General features: G+C 40.9%; 1 protein-coding gene across 1 annotated transcript in view; it reads left to right on the top strand.

Annotated features, from left to right (window-relative positions):
* The window catches only part of NKAIN3 (sodium/potassium transporting ATPase interacting 3), a 550,404-nt gene that overhangs the window by 298,431 nt on the left and 236,238 nt on the right, over positions 1-15,735 (top strand). The window contains exon 2 of the mRNA XM_066579000.1: positions 12,664-12,801. Coding sequence (XP_066435097.1) covers positions 12,664-12,801 — 138 coding nt within the window. The remainder of the gene's footprint in view (positions 1-12,663; positions 12,802-15,735) is intronic.

The raw sequence follows: 15,735 nt of genomic DNA, 5'->3' as shown, positions 1-15,735 counted from the left end.
CCCCCCCACGGATGTCTTCCAACATCGAAGCTGTACAGCCTTAAATCATAATGTCTTTAGACATCAGACAGTGGATTGGAAAGGGTTAAAGGGGTTTTCCAGGGAAATACTATTGATGACCTATCATCAGGATAAGTCATCAATAGTTGATTGACCGAGGTCCGTCGCTTAGGACATCCTTACTATTGCCTGTGTGAGGTTAGCAAGTGGTTATCCTTAATATTTCCCACCCTGATGTACTGTATGCCACAAATCTCCTTTCCTCTGCCTATCTGCACTCCACGCTGACTTTCTCCCTTCTTCCCTGTCCCTGGAGTGAGTGTGTTTCACATGCTGGGTAGTAGATATCAGGTTGTGCATTACCTCAGTAGCAGAGCTATGTATCTCGACCATGTTTTTAACTGTAGCTTTGCATCTTAACTACTTTCCTGCCTGCTCCTCCAATACTGTGCTACGTAAGCCCTGACCAGTTTGCATTAGCTGCTGCAGCAATAAGACTACTCCTGGGGGTCCCTACAACGGATCCCAAGTGGTGGGGTTAAAGGGTGAAAACCAAGAGACCGCCAAGTTCTGCCCTCAGAAATAGTCCCAAGCCAAATCGCTTGCATTGAGTAATATTCATAAAATTGAGTTAGTGCAGATAGCATTAAGTAAAAATGCAGAAATGCAGTCCTAAGCTCTCGCTCACGACCTGAAGGTTGTGGGTTCAACCCCTGCATGGTTCAGGTAGCCAGCTCAAGGTTGACTCAGTCTTCCATCCTTCTGAGGCCGGTAAAATGAGTTACCCAGCTTGCTGGGGGGTAAAAGATGACTGGGGAAGGCAATGGCAAACCACCCCGCAAAAACAGTCTGCCAAGAAAACATCACAATGTGACATCACCCTATGGAGTCAGTCATGACTTGGTGCTTGCACCAGGGGACTTTACCTTTAGCTACCATTTCACAGATCTAGTGCTGTTTTGATCTTATACAATTATATACACTACCGTTCAAAAGTTTGGGGTCACATTGAAATGTCCTTATTTTTGAAGGAAAAGCACTGTACTTTTCAATGAAGATAACTTTAAACTAGTCCTAACTTTAAACAAATGCACTCTATACATTGCTAATGTGGTAAATGACTATTCTAGCTGCAAATGTCTGGTTTTTTGTGCAATATCTACAAAGGTGTATAGAGGCCCATTTCCAGCAACTATCACTCCAGTGTTCTAATGGTACAATGTGTTTGCTCATTGGCTCAGAAGGCTAATTGATGATTAGAAAACCCTTGTGCAATCATGTTCACACATCTGAAAACAGTCTAGCTCGTTACAGAAGCTACAAAACTGACCTTCCAGTGAGCAGATTGAGTTTCTGGAGCATCACATTTGTGGGGTCAATTAAACGCTCAAAATGGCCAGAAAAAGAGAACTTTCATCTGAAACTCGACAGTCTATTCTTGTTCTTAGAAATGAAGGCTATTCCATGCGAGAAATTGCTAAGAAATTGAAGATTTCCTACAACGGTGTGTACTACTCCCTTCAGAGGACAGCACAAACAGGCTCTAACCAGAGTAGAAAAAGAAGTGGGAGGCCGCGTTGCACAACTAAGCAAGAAGATAAGCACATTAGAGTCTCTAGTTTGAGAAACAGACGCCTCACAGGTACCCAACTGGCATCTTCATTAAATAGTACCCGCAAAACACCAGTGTCAACATCTACAGTGAAGAGGCGGCTGCGGGATTTTGGGCTTTAGGGCAGAGTGGCAAAGAAAAAGCCATATCTGAGACTGGCCAATAAAAGAAAAAGATTAAGATGGGCAAAAGAACACAGACATTGGACAGAGGAAGACTGGAAAAAAGTGTTGTGGACGGATGAATCCAAGTTTGAGGTGTTTGGATCACAAAGAAGAACGTTTGTGAGACGCAGAACAAATGAAAAGATGCTGGAAGAATGCCTGACGCCATCTGTTAAGCATGGTGGAGGTAATGGGATGGTCTGGGGTTGCTTTGGTGCTGGTAAGGTGGGAGATTTGTACAGGGTAAAAGGGATTCTGAATAAGGAAGGCTATCACTCCATTTTGCAACGCCATGCCATACCCAGTGGACAGCGCTTGATTGGAACCAATTTCATCCTACAACAGGACAATGACCCTAAACACACCTCCAAATTGTGAAAGAACTATTTACAGCAGAAGCAGGCAGCTGGTATTCTATCGGTAATGGAGTGGCCAGCGCAGTCACCAGATCTGAACCCCATTGAGCTGTTGTGGGAGCAGCTTGACCGTATGGTACGCCAGAAGTGCCCATCCAACCAATCCAACTTGTGGGAGATGCTTCTAGAAGCGTGGGGTGCAATTTCACAAGCTTACCTCAACAAATTAACAGCTAGAATGTCAAAGGTGTGCAATGCTGTAATTGCTGCAAAAGGAGGATTCTTTGACGAAAGCAAAGTTTGATGTAAAAACAATGTTATTTCAAATACAAATCATTATTTCTAACCTTCTCAATGTCTTGACTCTATTTTCTATTCATTTCACAATGCATGGTGGTGAATAAGTGTGACTTTTCATGGAAAACACAAAATTGTTTGGGTGACCCCAAACTTTTGAACGGTAGTGTATATTTACATATGCGGATTTTTAGCATAGGCATTATTAAAGAGGAGATGTAATATTGTATGTTATCCATATTTATAAATGCATTATGTCCAAAAAAGCCATTCCATCGCAGTATGTAAATTACTGACCTGTTATGTCAGGCCTTCTAGGAACTCAGTCATTTGCATGTCTGAGGGGAAGGGACAGAAAGCCTGAATATTCAAAAAGCAGCTTTTGCCCATGACGGGAACATATAATTCCCAATTGGACACATTTCATTGATGGGTGAAGTAGTATTGACAGATCCTCTTTATTATGCATTGTGTGAAAAGTAGATTCTTTACATTGCGCTATTTACTTGTGCATTCATTTTAAACATTGTTGACATGTTTGTTCACATAGCGAAACAATAAGTAAAGTGGACTTTTGGAGTCAGGAGGTAAAAGAATACCCAGGGTTACCTTTTTTTTCCAAAGAAATTAGCAATATAAATGATTTGAAGTCTTCCTAATATGCTTGATATGGCTTCTGTACGGTGCTTCAGAAATGTTGCACCTCTCAGTAACACAGCCTCAGGGTTTTGGAACTGTAAATTTCAAGTGATTATAGCCTAGCTTTTGATATTTGTTTGAACAGAAGAAAGATTTGACTGCTCTTGAGAGTATATTTAGGAAATGTCATATAGGTGCACAGACAGCGATCTAGAAGAACTCAAGTTGTACTCAAGTTGATACTTTTTACAGAAATATTCCAATCCTCCTGGATCTGCAGGCGCTATTCATCTATACAAGGCGAATAGCGCCTTGATACAAAGTTATACGAGGTAATTAATACAAAGGAGGAGAATGTACGGCTACAAAAAGGCCTAGATAAGCTGGGGGCTTGGGTAGAAAAATGGCAAATGAAATTCAATATTGATAAATGTAAGGTTATGTACATGGGCAGGAGAAACATATGTCACCAATATACACTAAATGGGGTACTGCTAGGGAAAAGTGATATGGAAAAAGACTTGGGGGTACTAGTGGATTGTAGATTTAGCTGGAGCAATCAATGCCAGTTAGCTGCTGCAAAAGTAAATAAAGTTTTGGGGTGCATTAAAAGAGGCATAGGGGCGAGGGACGAGTCCGAGAACATTATTCTACCACTATATAAGGCACTTGTCAGGCCTCACATGGAATACTGTGTACAGTTCTGGTCACCGGTGCTCAGGAAAGATGTTGCAGTGCTTGAGGGGATTCAAAGAAGGGAAACTAAATTAATAAATAGAATGGGAGGACTAGAATACCCAGAGAGGCTATCAAAATTGGGATTATTCACCCTGGAAAAAAGACGGTTAAGAGGTGATCAAATGACTATGTATAAATACATGAGGGGACAATACAAGGATCTCTCCCATGATCTATTTATACCCAGGACTGCAACAGTAACAAGAGGGCATCCCCTACGTCTAGAAGAAAGCAGGTTTCATCATGAACACAGAAGGAGGTTCTTTACTGTAAGAGCAGTGAAACTTGGGAACTCTCTGCCTGACAACGTGGTGATGGCAAAATCTAAAGAGTAGTTTAAGAGGGGACTGGATGTCTTTCTAGAGTGCTATGATATTACAGGATATAGACATTAGGTGACCAGCGAGGTTGATGATTTCTAATGTTGATCCAGGGTTTACTCTGGCTGCCATTATGGAGTCAGGAAGGATTTTTATTTCCTCCAAATGAGCTAAATGGATGCTTGTTTTTTTTTTTTGCCATCCTCTGGACCAACAAGAGAAGGCGGGGGTGGGGGGTGTTGAAATAGGCTGAACTAGATGGACATTGTCTTCATTCCACCTAACATACTATGTTACTATACACTTTGCACAATATGAAGTCAACTTGACACCCTGTTTACATGAAGTTACTAGAGAGACATCAATACAAAAAATAGGTACCGAATGGGAGCCCAGAGGACTTCCTAATCAGTAATTCTTATGGAAAACTCTTGCTTTCCTATTTTACTACGCCTTGAGATACATCTGGCTGGATGTCTGTTAGGACTCACTCGCATGAGTGTAATTAGACTGTGTATTGCATGTATAATACGCAGTAAGTTGGTAGCAAATACGCATGTAACATGATAGTCAATCATTTATGAACGACTGCCTGTTTACTCTGAATGGAGTCAGGCAGCTGGAAGAGATCTCTGGCACGCTCCATTTCCATCCAGTGAGCGATCATAGCATACGAGCAATGACTGGTGGGGAAGCTGTTGAGCGCTTAAGTGTGTAAAAGTACCCTTACTTTTGCAACTTAGTTTTTGAATCACCTTGAATGTCTAGATACATTACCTACTAACTACAATTATTCTCTTTTATACAGATATGAATAAAGCCTGATTGAATTTCTCATCCAATAACCATAATTTTGTATAAAATTAACATATATAAAATAAAATGCAAAGATATCTTATGGTGAATCTCATACCTCCACGCTGTGTATATTATTGAATCTGTGTGAATGGCCCAAAACTTCCGTTGAAGGGATCTAAAGTATGTCATATTACTTCTGGTTTTCTGCCAAAGCGTTCATGTGGAAGATCCCCGGATATAAGTGGACAAGAGTGGTTGTAATAAGAATCAATGAACCTAGTGACAGTTATATTTTTTGAGCAGCTCAGTAGCTGTCTGTGTTCAAAGAGAATGCTCAAATTTTTTGTGTGAATGAATCTGAACAATGAAGGAAACAAATAACCATTTCTCGTATGCAATTATGTCTGCTCACGTTATCTTTGCTAAGGTAAGGAGTAAATTGGTGCCAGATACCTCGGGATAGGTTTTTCTCACTTTAGAACAAAACAGTTGGGCTTATTTCACCTGACAGCTAAAGCTTTTCCCTGACAGCAGCATAGGGACACCACCAACATCTTAGATGGTCAGTGGGTCCCACCAAAATTGTAAGGTTGGGCTGAAATTCATCCAATGTGTAGCACCAGCTTGAGAAAAAAAAAGAAAAGATGTGGAAGCCTTTGATAGACCTTTGATAGACCCCCATTGACGAGTAGAATCAATGGGCCTGAGCTGTAGTACCAGACCTAGCTAGGACGGTATGTACACTTGTTGTCAAAAACATCAAGCACCTAGAAGGGGTTGTCGGAATCGAATGAAACTTTATATGTGTAATTGTAACATTGATATAAGTAAATGATTACAAGGATAATTTATTCTGGAAAACTGGGCACTTGAAAGGAGGCTCTAGTACCCTGTTGTGACGCCTCTAACTTGGATACAAGATGTGATACAAGCAGGCATGGAGGCTCTAGTACCATGTTGTACCACCTCTAGCTTGGATGCAAGATGTGATATGGGCAGGCATGGAAGCTCTAGTACCCTGTTGTACCACCTCTAGCTTGATGCAAGATGTAATACAGACAGGCATGGAGTCTCTAGTACCCGGTTGGGCTGCCTCTAGCTTGGATGCAAGATGTGATATGGGTGGGCAAAGAGGCTCTAGTAACCTGTTGTTCCATTTCTAGCTTGGATACAAGATGTGATATTGGTAGGCATAGAGGCTCTAGTACCCTGTTGTACCACTTCTTGCTTGGATGCAAGATGCGATACGGGAAGGCATGTTTCATATGGCATCTTGCGGCATGTTTGTCCCCAATTGCTGTAGCTGTGTGCAGTAGCTGTGGGCCTGGTGGTTGTGGATGATGTGATCGGTAGTTCTTACTTGAACCCTCTTGCTGTTATGTCACGGCGCCAATCATCTCTACCTCCCATCTGGCTGCAACTACAAATTCATACCAAGATGGTAAAAGTTTGTAATGCCAGAGGGACAATGATGGTATTTGGTGTCTGTAGCTGGAGGGCGTAGTAGTAATAAGGTGCCGTGTGGTCCCTGGGTAGACGGAATCACTCCGGCAGACAGGTAAATGGTGAAAACATCCAATTCTCTTTTATTGTTATCATCAGGACTAGTGTATCTCTATATGCAGCACAAATATGCAGCCTTACAGGGGAAGAAAGCACTTCTGTCTTCTCCTCAGAGTCTCGGGCTGCCTTTGACAGCTGAGCACCTGCTCTGCTCCCGCTAGACTGCAGGAGCTTTAAACCTGTGCCAAATATGTATAATGGCGTTGGTTTAAAGTTCGGACCAAACACCTTACATGTATGGCACTTGGTCAGAATTGGGTTAAGGTGGTTTCACATATAGTGCATATTAGAAAAACACCAGAACAATTTTTTGAGCCAAAGCCAGATGTGCATCCAGTAGGAAGGAGAAGTAGAAGTCCTTTCTGTAAAATTTCCCAAACTTTTGGTATCCACTTCTGAACTGCAGTGGTATTTTGTGTGTGAAACCCCCCTCAGACTGGTGAATGAAATGCCAGCCTTATTAAATGTTCCCCAATGAATCAGGATCACTTAATGACTCACCAATGGTTCTAACAGCTGTAGGGAAGGGAAAAATCTCTCAGGGGTAAAATATCAACTACTTCTCCAAATATGCAATGTGTGTGTCCCTTCCTGTATAAATTACATGCTGATAGAAGAGCGCATGGTGACATTGCTGGGTATTGGATACATAATTGCTATGCATAAGTTTGTTTCTTCTTTCAGAACATGCTTTTGATCAGAGATGCAAAGTTTTCATTTTGACTGATTAAGCAGCTCGTTATAAGAAAAGCAATGAGACTTAGCAAATGATACATTAGCACTACAGAGCGTAATTAACATTTACATTGTCCCTATATTATGGCATGCTGACTTTCATGCTGCTGACTAATGCTTTATTTTCATTTTACAAACTCTCTAGTGAATACAAAAGATTTGCAGGAATACATCTTAAATGGAGGGGAAAATGCATTATTTTTCATTATATCTGTAAGAAACTAACAGGATGAACACCTTTATAGGATGCCACACAATGCAGCTCTTTAATGGAAAGTTAGTGGTTTGTACTTAGGCAAGGTTATTGATCATGTTAAAATAAAAGGAACCAATAGTATAAGCATAACGCTTGTATAGAAGTATGCGTAGGACACTCAGGCGAAGGACTAATCCGTCAAGCATTATGCTTCTGACTTTTCAAGACAGGCATTTCCTAAAGGGTTTGTGCAACTTTTAACTATTGATGGACTATCCTTTAGTAGGATATCAATAGTAGATTGGTGTGAGTCCACCGTTTTGGAGCATCGCTGATCAGCTGTTCACTGGGCTGGCACACTTGCGCACAGAGGTGATTTCTGCCGAAAGTACCCAGCCCCGTTGCTACTGCTAATGTTGAGCGAACCGAACCGATAGAACTTGGTTTCAGGTCGAACTTTTCTAAAAGTTTGGTTCTGCATAAACCCAAACCAAGCTTTTAGCAAACTTCTACCCAAAACAGGGTTCTACTGGTTCAGTTTGCTCAAAACTAGTCCTGCAAATTAGTGTATAACACTGTCAGAGAGTTTTACAGGGCGTTTGGGTGAACTTCTGGTTCGGTTTGAACTAATTTGGACCAAACTGAACTTTTTGTAAAAGTTTGGTGGACTTGCTGAATCTAACTTTTCCAAAGTTTACTCATCACTACCCACTGCTCTGGCACAGTTGCTATTGAACCAAATGGGGGATCTGCTTGTAATACCAAGCTGAGCTATTCAGTGGGAATGGAGCTGTGTGTTTCCAGCAGAAATTACTTCCATGCACAAGCACACCAGCCCTGATCAGCTGATCAGTCCGAGTCCTGTTCCCAGCACACATGCCAAACAGCTGATTATGCCAGGGAAAGCAGAGACCAGCCTGACTTTTGCTACAGCAGCAGTGTTGCAGGACAGCAATTCACTTACATGAAAACAGATTTGGTTTGAGCTGACATAAATTTGCACCACAATTTACATCATTTGCCAGCATAAATTATAGTAAATGTGTTGAGTTGTAGGAAGCCTCACCCCTTATGCAAAACTAAACCCACTGTGTGGCAAACAGGCAAGTGTGGCATAAAAACTAAAAAGTCACAATTTTTTACATAATAAGAGCATGTGCCATAATGTGCGATATTTCTGCGCCAGAAAACTGCTGCATTTTATAAATTCACTAATGTATGTTTTTTTTTTCATAAACTCAGTTTTGATCTGGTCAAATCATAGGATCTATTCCCAGCTGAAATCAGAGTCTAGGACATTCTGTTTGGATAACTAAACTTGAAATGCCAATTGAGATACTTTCAAAATCAAAACTGTGCCTGGTATACTGTAGCACTTGGGCAACAAAGCACAGTCTCAGTTATCCCAAGTAGGGTAGATTCACATGTGGCATAACATCCACTACCAACAAATTCACTTGTGTTACATATGGATTTTGATGCAAATTTGAGTGCAGATGTAGTGGGGAGATGGTGCAGCATTTCCACATCATTAAAAAGCATTGAATCCACATGTAAGACATGCGCATTTTGTGGTGCATCTGTTGCTGGTGGATGTTTATGCCATATATGAATCCACCCTAACTAGGATCCACTCATCTGAACATACCCTAATGGAGTTCTTTAGAGTTGTCATAGGTCTCGCTAAAGTCTTCCTTGTTACTTGTCCTAGAGAAAGGATATGACTGTTTAAATTCTTCCCATGGTTTAGTGACTGAATGAACTGTATTCAAAGGGGTATTAAGTGCAGGGGTGGATTGGAAACCCAAAGTGGCCCTAGGAAAAAATGTGGCTCCATGTTATAGTTGGTCCCAAATCAACAGCAAGTGGGGTAAACTCAAGTAGGAAGGGGTCAGCATTCTGCCAGCCGCAGCCACGAAGGCGGAAGGAGGGGAGAAGTCTATGCAGCATGCATTGCTTGCTGCAGCAAATTTTCTACAAAGTACAAAACATGTTAGGACTGGAGGTTTACATTAAAGGAGTTTTCGGGGAGCTACTATTGATGACCCATCCTCAAAATAAGTCATCAATAGTTGATCGGCCAGGGCCCCAAATGGTGGATGATTAGCCGTTTGGGTGTGTGCTGGCAGCACCACAGCACAGTATATGGAATGGAAGCAGATAGCTTCATTCCCTGTGTAGTGGCCAACGCTGGTAATTGCAGCTGCAGCTGTCATTATTGTGCCTTCAGAACAGCGTAATACATTGCTCTGCAATATTAGATGCACAGGGAATAATTCTTTGCTATTCTTAGTAGTGTGGGTTTAAAAAAAATGATGGAATAAACATTAATTACGTTTATTTAAACGATTTGACTTTGTTAAAATGTTGCCTATTTAAAGGTATGATATCTACATGACTACTTTACGTTTTTAATCTACTCGCTGACATGGAACCAAACATCTCTTGTTTTACTGAAAAAGAAACACATATGCAAAATCGATGCGATTGTCATGCCTCGTACAATTACCTCCACTATCACTTAACAAAACCCACTATAGCAAGGCTAATATTACCAATAGTAACACCGCATAACAGCTAAATAATACCACCCTACTTTGACCATATATAACCACCACATAGTGACTAATACCATACTTTTACTGAGTACCAATACGAAGATCAGTATTGCCAATAACACTATATGAGGGCAAAATAATACCGCCACATAGTGATTAATACCAACATGAGATACTATCACTGAATAAAGAGCACTGCAAAGATCAATAACAAAGCTATATGAGGGCCAGTTAATACTCCCAGACTGTGACCACAAAATATCATAATAGTGTGGCTGAAAAACATGATACAAAGACCATTATTACCTGCCCATTTAGTGACCATATAATGATAGATATCAGCTCTACAAAGGTGCAGTGCAGACCATACTAGTGATTATAGTACCATTATATCCAGTGATCACGGGTGACGTTGTCTCTGACTGGAGTCATTAACTTTCCCTTTTCTTCTCCATCTGTCCCAGACCAGCATGATGACTTCTCCGGGTCACAACTTGTATCTCCGGAATATGACATAGGCATCTTTGACTCCACAATTTTCCATCCACCTGGCTTCATTTTACAAATCTCTATATGATCTCCTCATTCATAGTGCCCCTGATATAAATGATGAAAGCTGAGGTTGCCCGCACAGAAATAGTATTCCCTATTCTTGTGCTCCCCATAGGCCCTACACAATAAGTGCCACTTTTAGTGCCCCAAACACTGGAGATATGTAAGTGAGGTAGGCCCTCAGGAAAAGACTCAACGTATGCACACAGGGAGTGACTTAAATGCCAGCTTGCCAGTTAAAATATGCAAGCTGGAGCCAACACCAGTGGACACATATTAATCTGCCAGTTACGGATAAGGTATTGACACTATTTGTCGGGCTGAAATGTTTGGTGAAACTACCACGTGTTCTACAATTGAAGTGTGTTGCTGATCTTGGTGATTTATTACAGATTGTTAGCATACCCCACTCCCGTTAGCGTTAAGCTTACTCTTAGATAGAGTCAGTTAGATTTCCAACATTTCGGAATAACTGCATAGTGCTTATCTATGAACAGAAGCTTCTACGGCAACTTAATCCTCAAATTTATTTGTAAAAATAAAAGCATATATAGCTTTGCAAGCCTGGTGGCAAATCGTAGCCTGATTCCTGTGTCGTCTGCCCTAATGTGACATGTGAACGCAGCCTAAAGAGGTTTTTTATTAGTAAAAAGCCTAATTAAATCCATAGTGTAACAATGCTGTTGCACAAGAAGACATTAAGGGGATCTAGTTTATAGTTTTCCAACAATGTAATGTTGATCCAGGAACAGCAGCGCTTTCTTCCTGCCTGCAGCTACAATGCTGGTGACTTCGGGAGCATAATACATAGGATTTTATTATTGAGTTCAATGTACAAGCAATATAATATAAACTCCTAATCTCTCCAATGTGGCCTCAGCAGCAAGGCTCACTGATCAATACTCCAGGGGACCTAAAAAGAACTTCGAGCCATTTCAATGGTGTGGAAAATAATAAAGTACTGTCATTTATCTTGCTTACTGTTTAACAATTGCAACAGCCAATTATCTACTATTCTTTTCATTGCTTTGCATTATATCACATTATTATGTACAAAAATGCTGCAAAGTAAGAATGATTTAAAAAGTAGGGGTTAATAGTTTTTTGATCAATTAATAAAATGCGAAGTGAATGAACAAAAGAGAAATGTAAATCAAATCAGTATTTGGTGTGACCTCCCTTTGTCTTCAAAACAGCATTAAATCTTCTAGGTACACTTGCACACAGTTTTTGAAGGAACTCAGCAAGGAGGTTGTTCCAGAGATCTTGGAGAACTAACCACAGAACGTTTTTTGTGGATGTCGGCTTACTCAAATCCTTTTGTCTCTTCATGTAATCCCAGAAAGACTGGGTGATGTTGAGATCAGGACTCTGTGGGGGCCATCTCATCACTTCCAGGGCTCCTTGTTCTTCTTTAGGGTGCCTACCCACCAGAGTCTTTTTTTCCCTGCGAAATTCGCAGCATTTTTTTTTCTGCAGGGGTCTGTGGGACTTGTAATGTTAAAATCGCGATCGCGCAAAATCGCAATTAACCGCGAAATCGCGGTAAATTGCGATTTTGCGCGATCACGATTTTAACATTCAAGTCCCATAGACCCCTGCAGAGAAAAAAAATGCTGCAAATTTCGCAGGGAAAAAAAAACTCTACTGGGTAGGCACCCTTAGGGCGCCTACCCACTGGCATTTTTTTTTCCCTGCGATGCTAAATTGCGTTTTGCGTTTTTTCTGAAGAGCAATTAGTATAGAATGTGTTCTTGTCCATTCCGGTTTTTTTTTCCGGTCCGTTGCAATTTTTAACATAGGAACTGTCAGTTGCATATGTCTCCTTATTTTTCTCTTAATGCACCCATGATTGTCAATGGAAATTAACGAAAAAGCCGCAAAAAACGCCGCGGAAAACGCTGCGTTTTTCACGCACGAAAATCGGCAACGCCAGTGGGTAGGCGCCCTTACACTGAAGATAGTTCTTAATGACATTGGATGGATGTTTGTCCTGCTGCAGAATAAAGTTGGAATAAAGTTTGTACTTTGCAGCATTTTTTCCACACCTGCCTTAAACTTTTACACAGTACTGTACAACCCAAGTTAATGTTCCAGGTAATTTTCAGGATTAACTCGATTCTGTTTTCTTACAGCTGGCAGCGTTGGAGAGGCAAATATTTGACTTTCTTGGATATCAGTGGGCCCCAATCCTTGCAAATTTTCTTCATATAATAGTTGTAATATTGGGATTATTTGGCACTATACAGTACAGACCGCGATACATAGTAGTGGTAAGTTTACACCTTTTTTACTGTATTACATACTGAATAAAGATAAAAAAATTGTAAATGTATAGATTTTTTAGCTATATAAAATATACTGTAACATAAATACCCTCTTGATTAGTCATGTTTAGAAGACCGTGCAATGAACTTCATCAGTTAGATTAAAAAATGTCTTTCTTTGTTAAGGGGGTTGTCTCACAAAAAATATTGTTTTCATAATTAAATCCAGCCGATAATTATAAAGATTTTTGTATTTATGCTTACTAAAAAAAATTCTATCCCCAGATATTCTATAGCTAATGTAAGAACTGTGCTATCTGTCGCCTCCACAGAAGAGCCTTTTCGTGTTCAAGCCCCAGCAATAATTTCTCTAAGCTGGTCACACATAGTCTTCTCTGCAGTGTTACTGCAGCCCGTGTCACTGAGCCCTCACTGCAGGAGGAAGACGGCCGTACCTCAAGACGGACGTCTCTCTGCAGCACAGAAGAAAGAACACATGACCAGCAATGAAGCCGGTCACATGTTCTTTCTCCCGGCGCTGCAGAGAGACATCCGTCTTCAGGTACGGCCGTCTCCTTCCTGCAGTCACACGGGCGCCAATGCGCCCGTGTGACTGAACCCTCACGCTCATTGCTTGCTCAGCATTTCTTCTGACATCAGGGAAGGTGCAGCAACTTCAGCAGCAGCCGCTCACCACACCATAGAGCTCTTTACACACCAGGGATCCCTTCACATACCCAGTGGAGTAGAGGGAGCAGCCAGACTGAGCAGGTGTGACCACCTTAGAACAATTGCTCAGTTGGTCACAGAATAGAAACAGCAGATGACACTACTCTAAAATTGGTCCTGGAATATTTGGGGATATAACATTTTTGTTTTCATATGTGTAAATGCAAACAAATCTTTTTAATTATGGGCTAGATTTAACTATAAATATTGTTTTTCATGGAATAAACCTTTTAATTGAATAAATGAATGGCTGAGTGCTGCCTCTGATTGGCTGAGCTGTCACAGTGTTCAGTGATGAGAGGACTCATCTGATGTCCTGTCTTTTGCAGGTACAAGTATTTTGCGCCTGTAAAAGATGGACATGTGAACACTACATGGGAACCATTGGTTCTATCAGACATGCTTTTTTTGCGCACATAGGCACGCGAAAAAAACGCTCATTCAACTTCGCCCTTAACATGCCCATAGACTTCTTTGGACCAGACTAACAGCATCACACTCACATGAAACTTGCATGTACATGGGAGTGCGATGTGATATTTTTTTTTACTCCAATAGGGATGAAAGGGATGATTCCTCAACAGAATCGTGTAAAAATAGGACATGCTGCAATTTTTCTCTTGTATCTATTCTTCTCACGCCGATGCGAGAGAACAATCCCACCCATTAAAAACAATGGATTCTTTTTCCGTGTGACTTCTGTGCATTGCGCAACACACAGAAATCTTGCAGGAACATTGCCTATGCAAATGCACCCTTAGGAACGAGGAGGAATTTTATGATATTACCATTGCATTATCTACTGACTGAAGTGAATAAATGCTTGCTCACATTTTCAGCATACACTACTTCAATTGTTAATCAGAAATTCTGGCTAGGAACGTAAGTGAATATACTTTATTCATAATAGTTCTAATATTCAATTGAAATCTGTACTAACCACAAGGGAAATTACATTAGCAATATATAATTAAGTAGAAATGAATATTTTATTTGAAATAATGTGAATTTCATTTGTTCTATATGAAAGGTTTTCTGCTATAAAACCATTAAATGTGTGTAGGTGATCACACTTACAGGAATTACAGAGCAAATAATAGTATCCTTTTAATAATAATTAAAATAATCTATTTCTTTCCCAAAATGGAAAGTTGCTGAATAATTTGTCCCTTCCTTATATAATAGTAAAGCCCGGTTCATATTTGCGCTGGAACTTCCGTTTGAAGGTTCCATCCAAGATCTGGCACAAAATACCGTAAGAAGTAGAACTGCATGCTGGGCAGCTGAGCAAAAACCGAACAGATCGAATTTTAGTCAATGGAGTCTGTTCGGTGCTGTTCGGTTCCATCATAAGACAGACCCGTTCGACCAGGAAAATGGAGCAGAAAAATGGAACCACCGCTGCTGATGTGAAAGTAGCCTAAAAAGCTCAATCAGACTTATGTTGAGGGTACAGTGAGAAATACACTCATTATCAAAAAAATCCATGCCTTAGATGGAGTTGTCAGAATGGAATGACATTTTATATGCGTGACTTTGATGTGAGTAAGTGATTGCAACATCAGGGCAGAAGGATAATTTATTGCAGAAAACTTGAGCATTTGAAGAGAGGCTCTAGTCCCCCCTCTAGCTTGGATACAAGTTTTGATGTGGCTGGCATGGAGGCATACAGGTTCCGTATGGTATTCTGTGGAATATCACTCCACTTTTGCTGTAACTGAGCCTCTAGATCATGCAAACTCGTAGGCTGTCAAAGTTGGAAAGACTAGAAGCAATGGGATGAAATTGAAAGGGAGGAGACACAGATTAGATATTAGAAGATACTTTCTGACAGTGAGGGTGATGAATGAGTGGAACAGGTTACCACGGGAGGTGGTGAGTTCTCTCTCAATGGAAGTCTTCAAACAGAGTCTGGACAGACATCCCTCTGGGATGATTTAGTAAACCCTGCATTGAGCAGGGGGTTGGACCCGACGACCCTAGAGGTCTCTTTCAACTCTATGGTTCTTTGATTCTACGGTGTCCCAGTCCCACATGGTCCCATACATGGTCTATTGGCAATAAATATGGCAACTGGGCAAGCCACAGAAGTGTGGCAAAGTTGTGGCGGCGTTCCTGTGACACCCTTGCTGTGTGCAGCCAAGCATTATCCTGCTAGAAAATGCCTCTTGGAAGCCCCGCCATGGAGACAATACATGTGGTTGCATGATG

The sequence above is a fragment of the Eleutherodactylus coqui genome, chromosome 9 (genome assembly GCF_035609145.1).
Source record: "Eleutherodactylus coqui strain aEleCoq1 chromosome 9, aEleCoq1.hap1, whole genome shotgun sequence".
Taxonomy (NCBI): domain Eukaryota; kingdom Metazoa; phylum Chordata; class Amphibia; order Anura; family Eleutherodactylidae; genus Eleutherodactylus; species Eleutherodactylus coqui.
The sequence above is the reverse complement of the archived record's forward strand: the minus strand, read 5'-3'. Positions and strand labels throughout refer to the sequence as shown.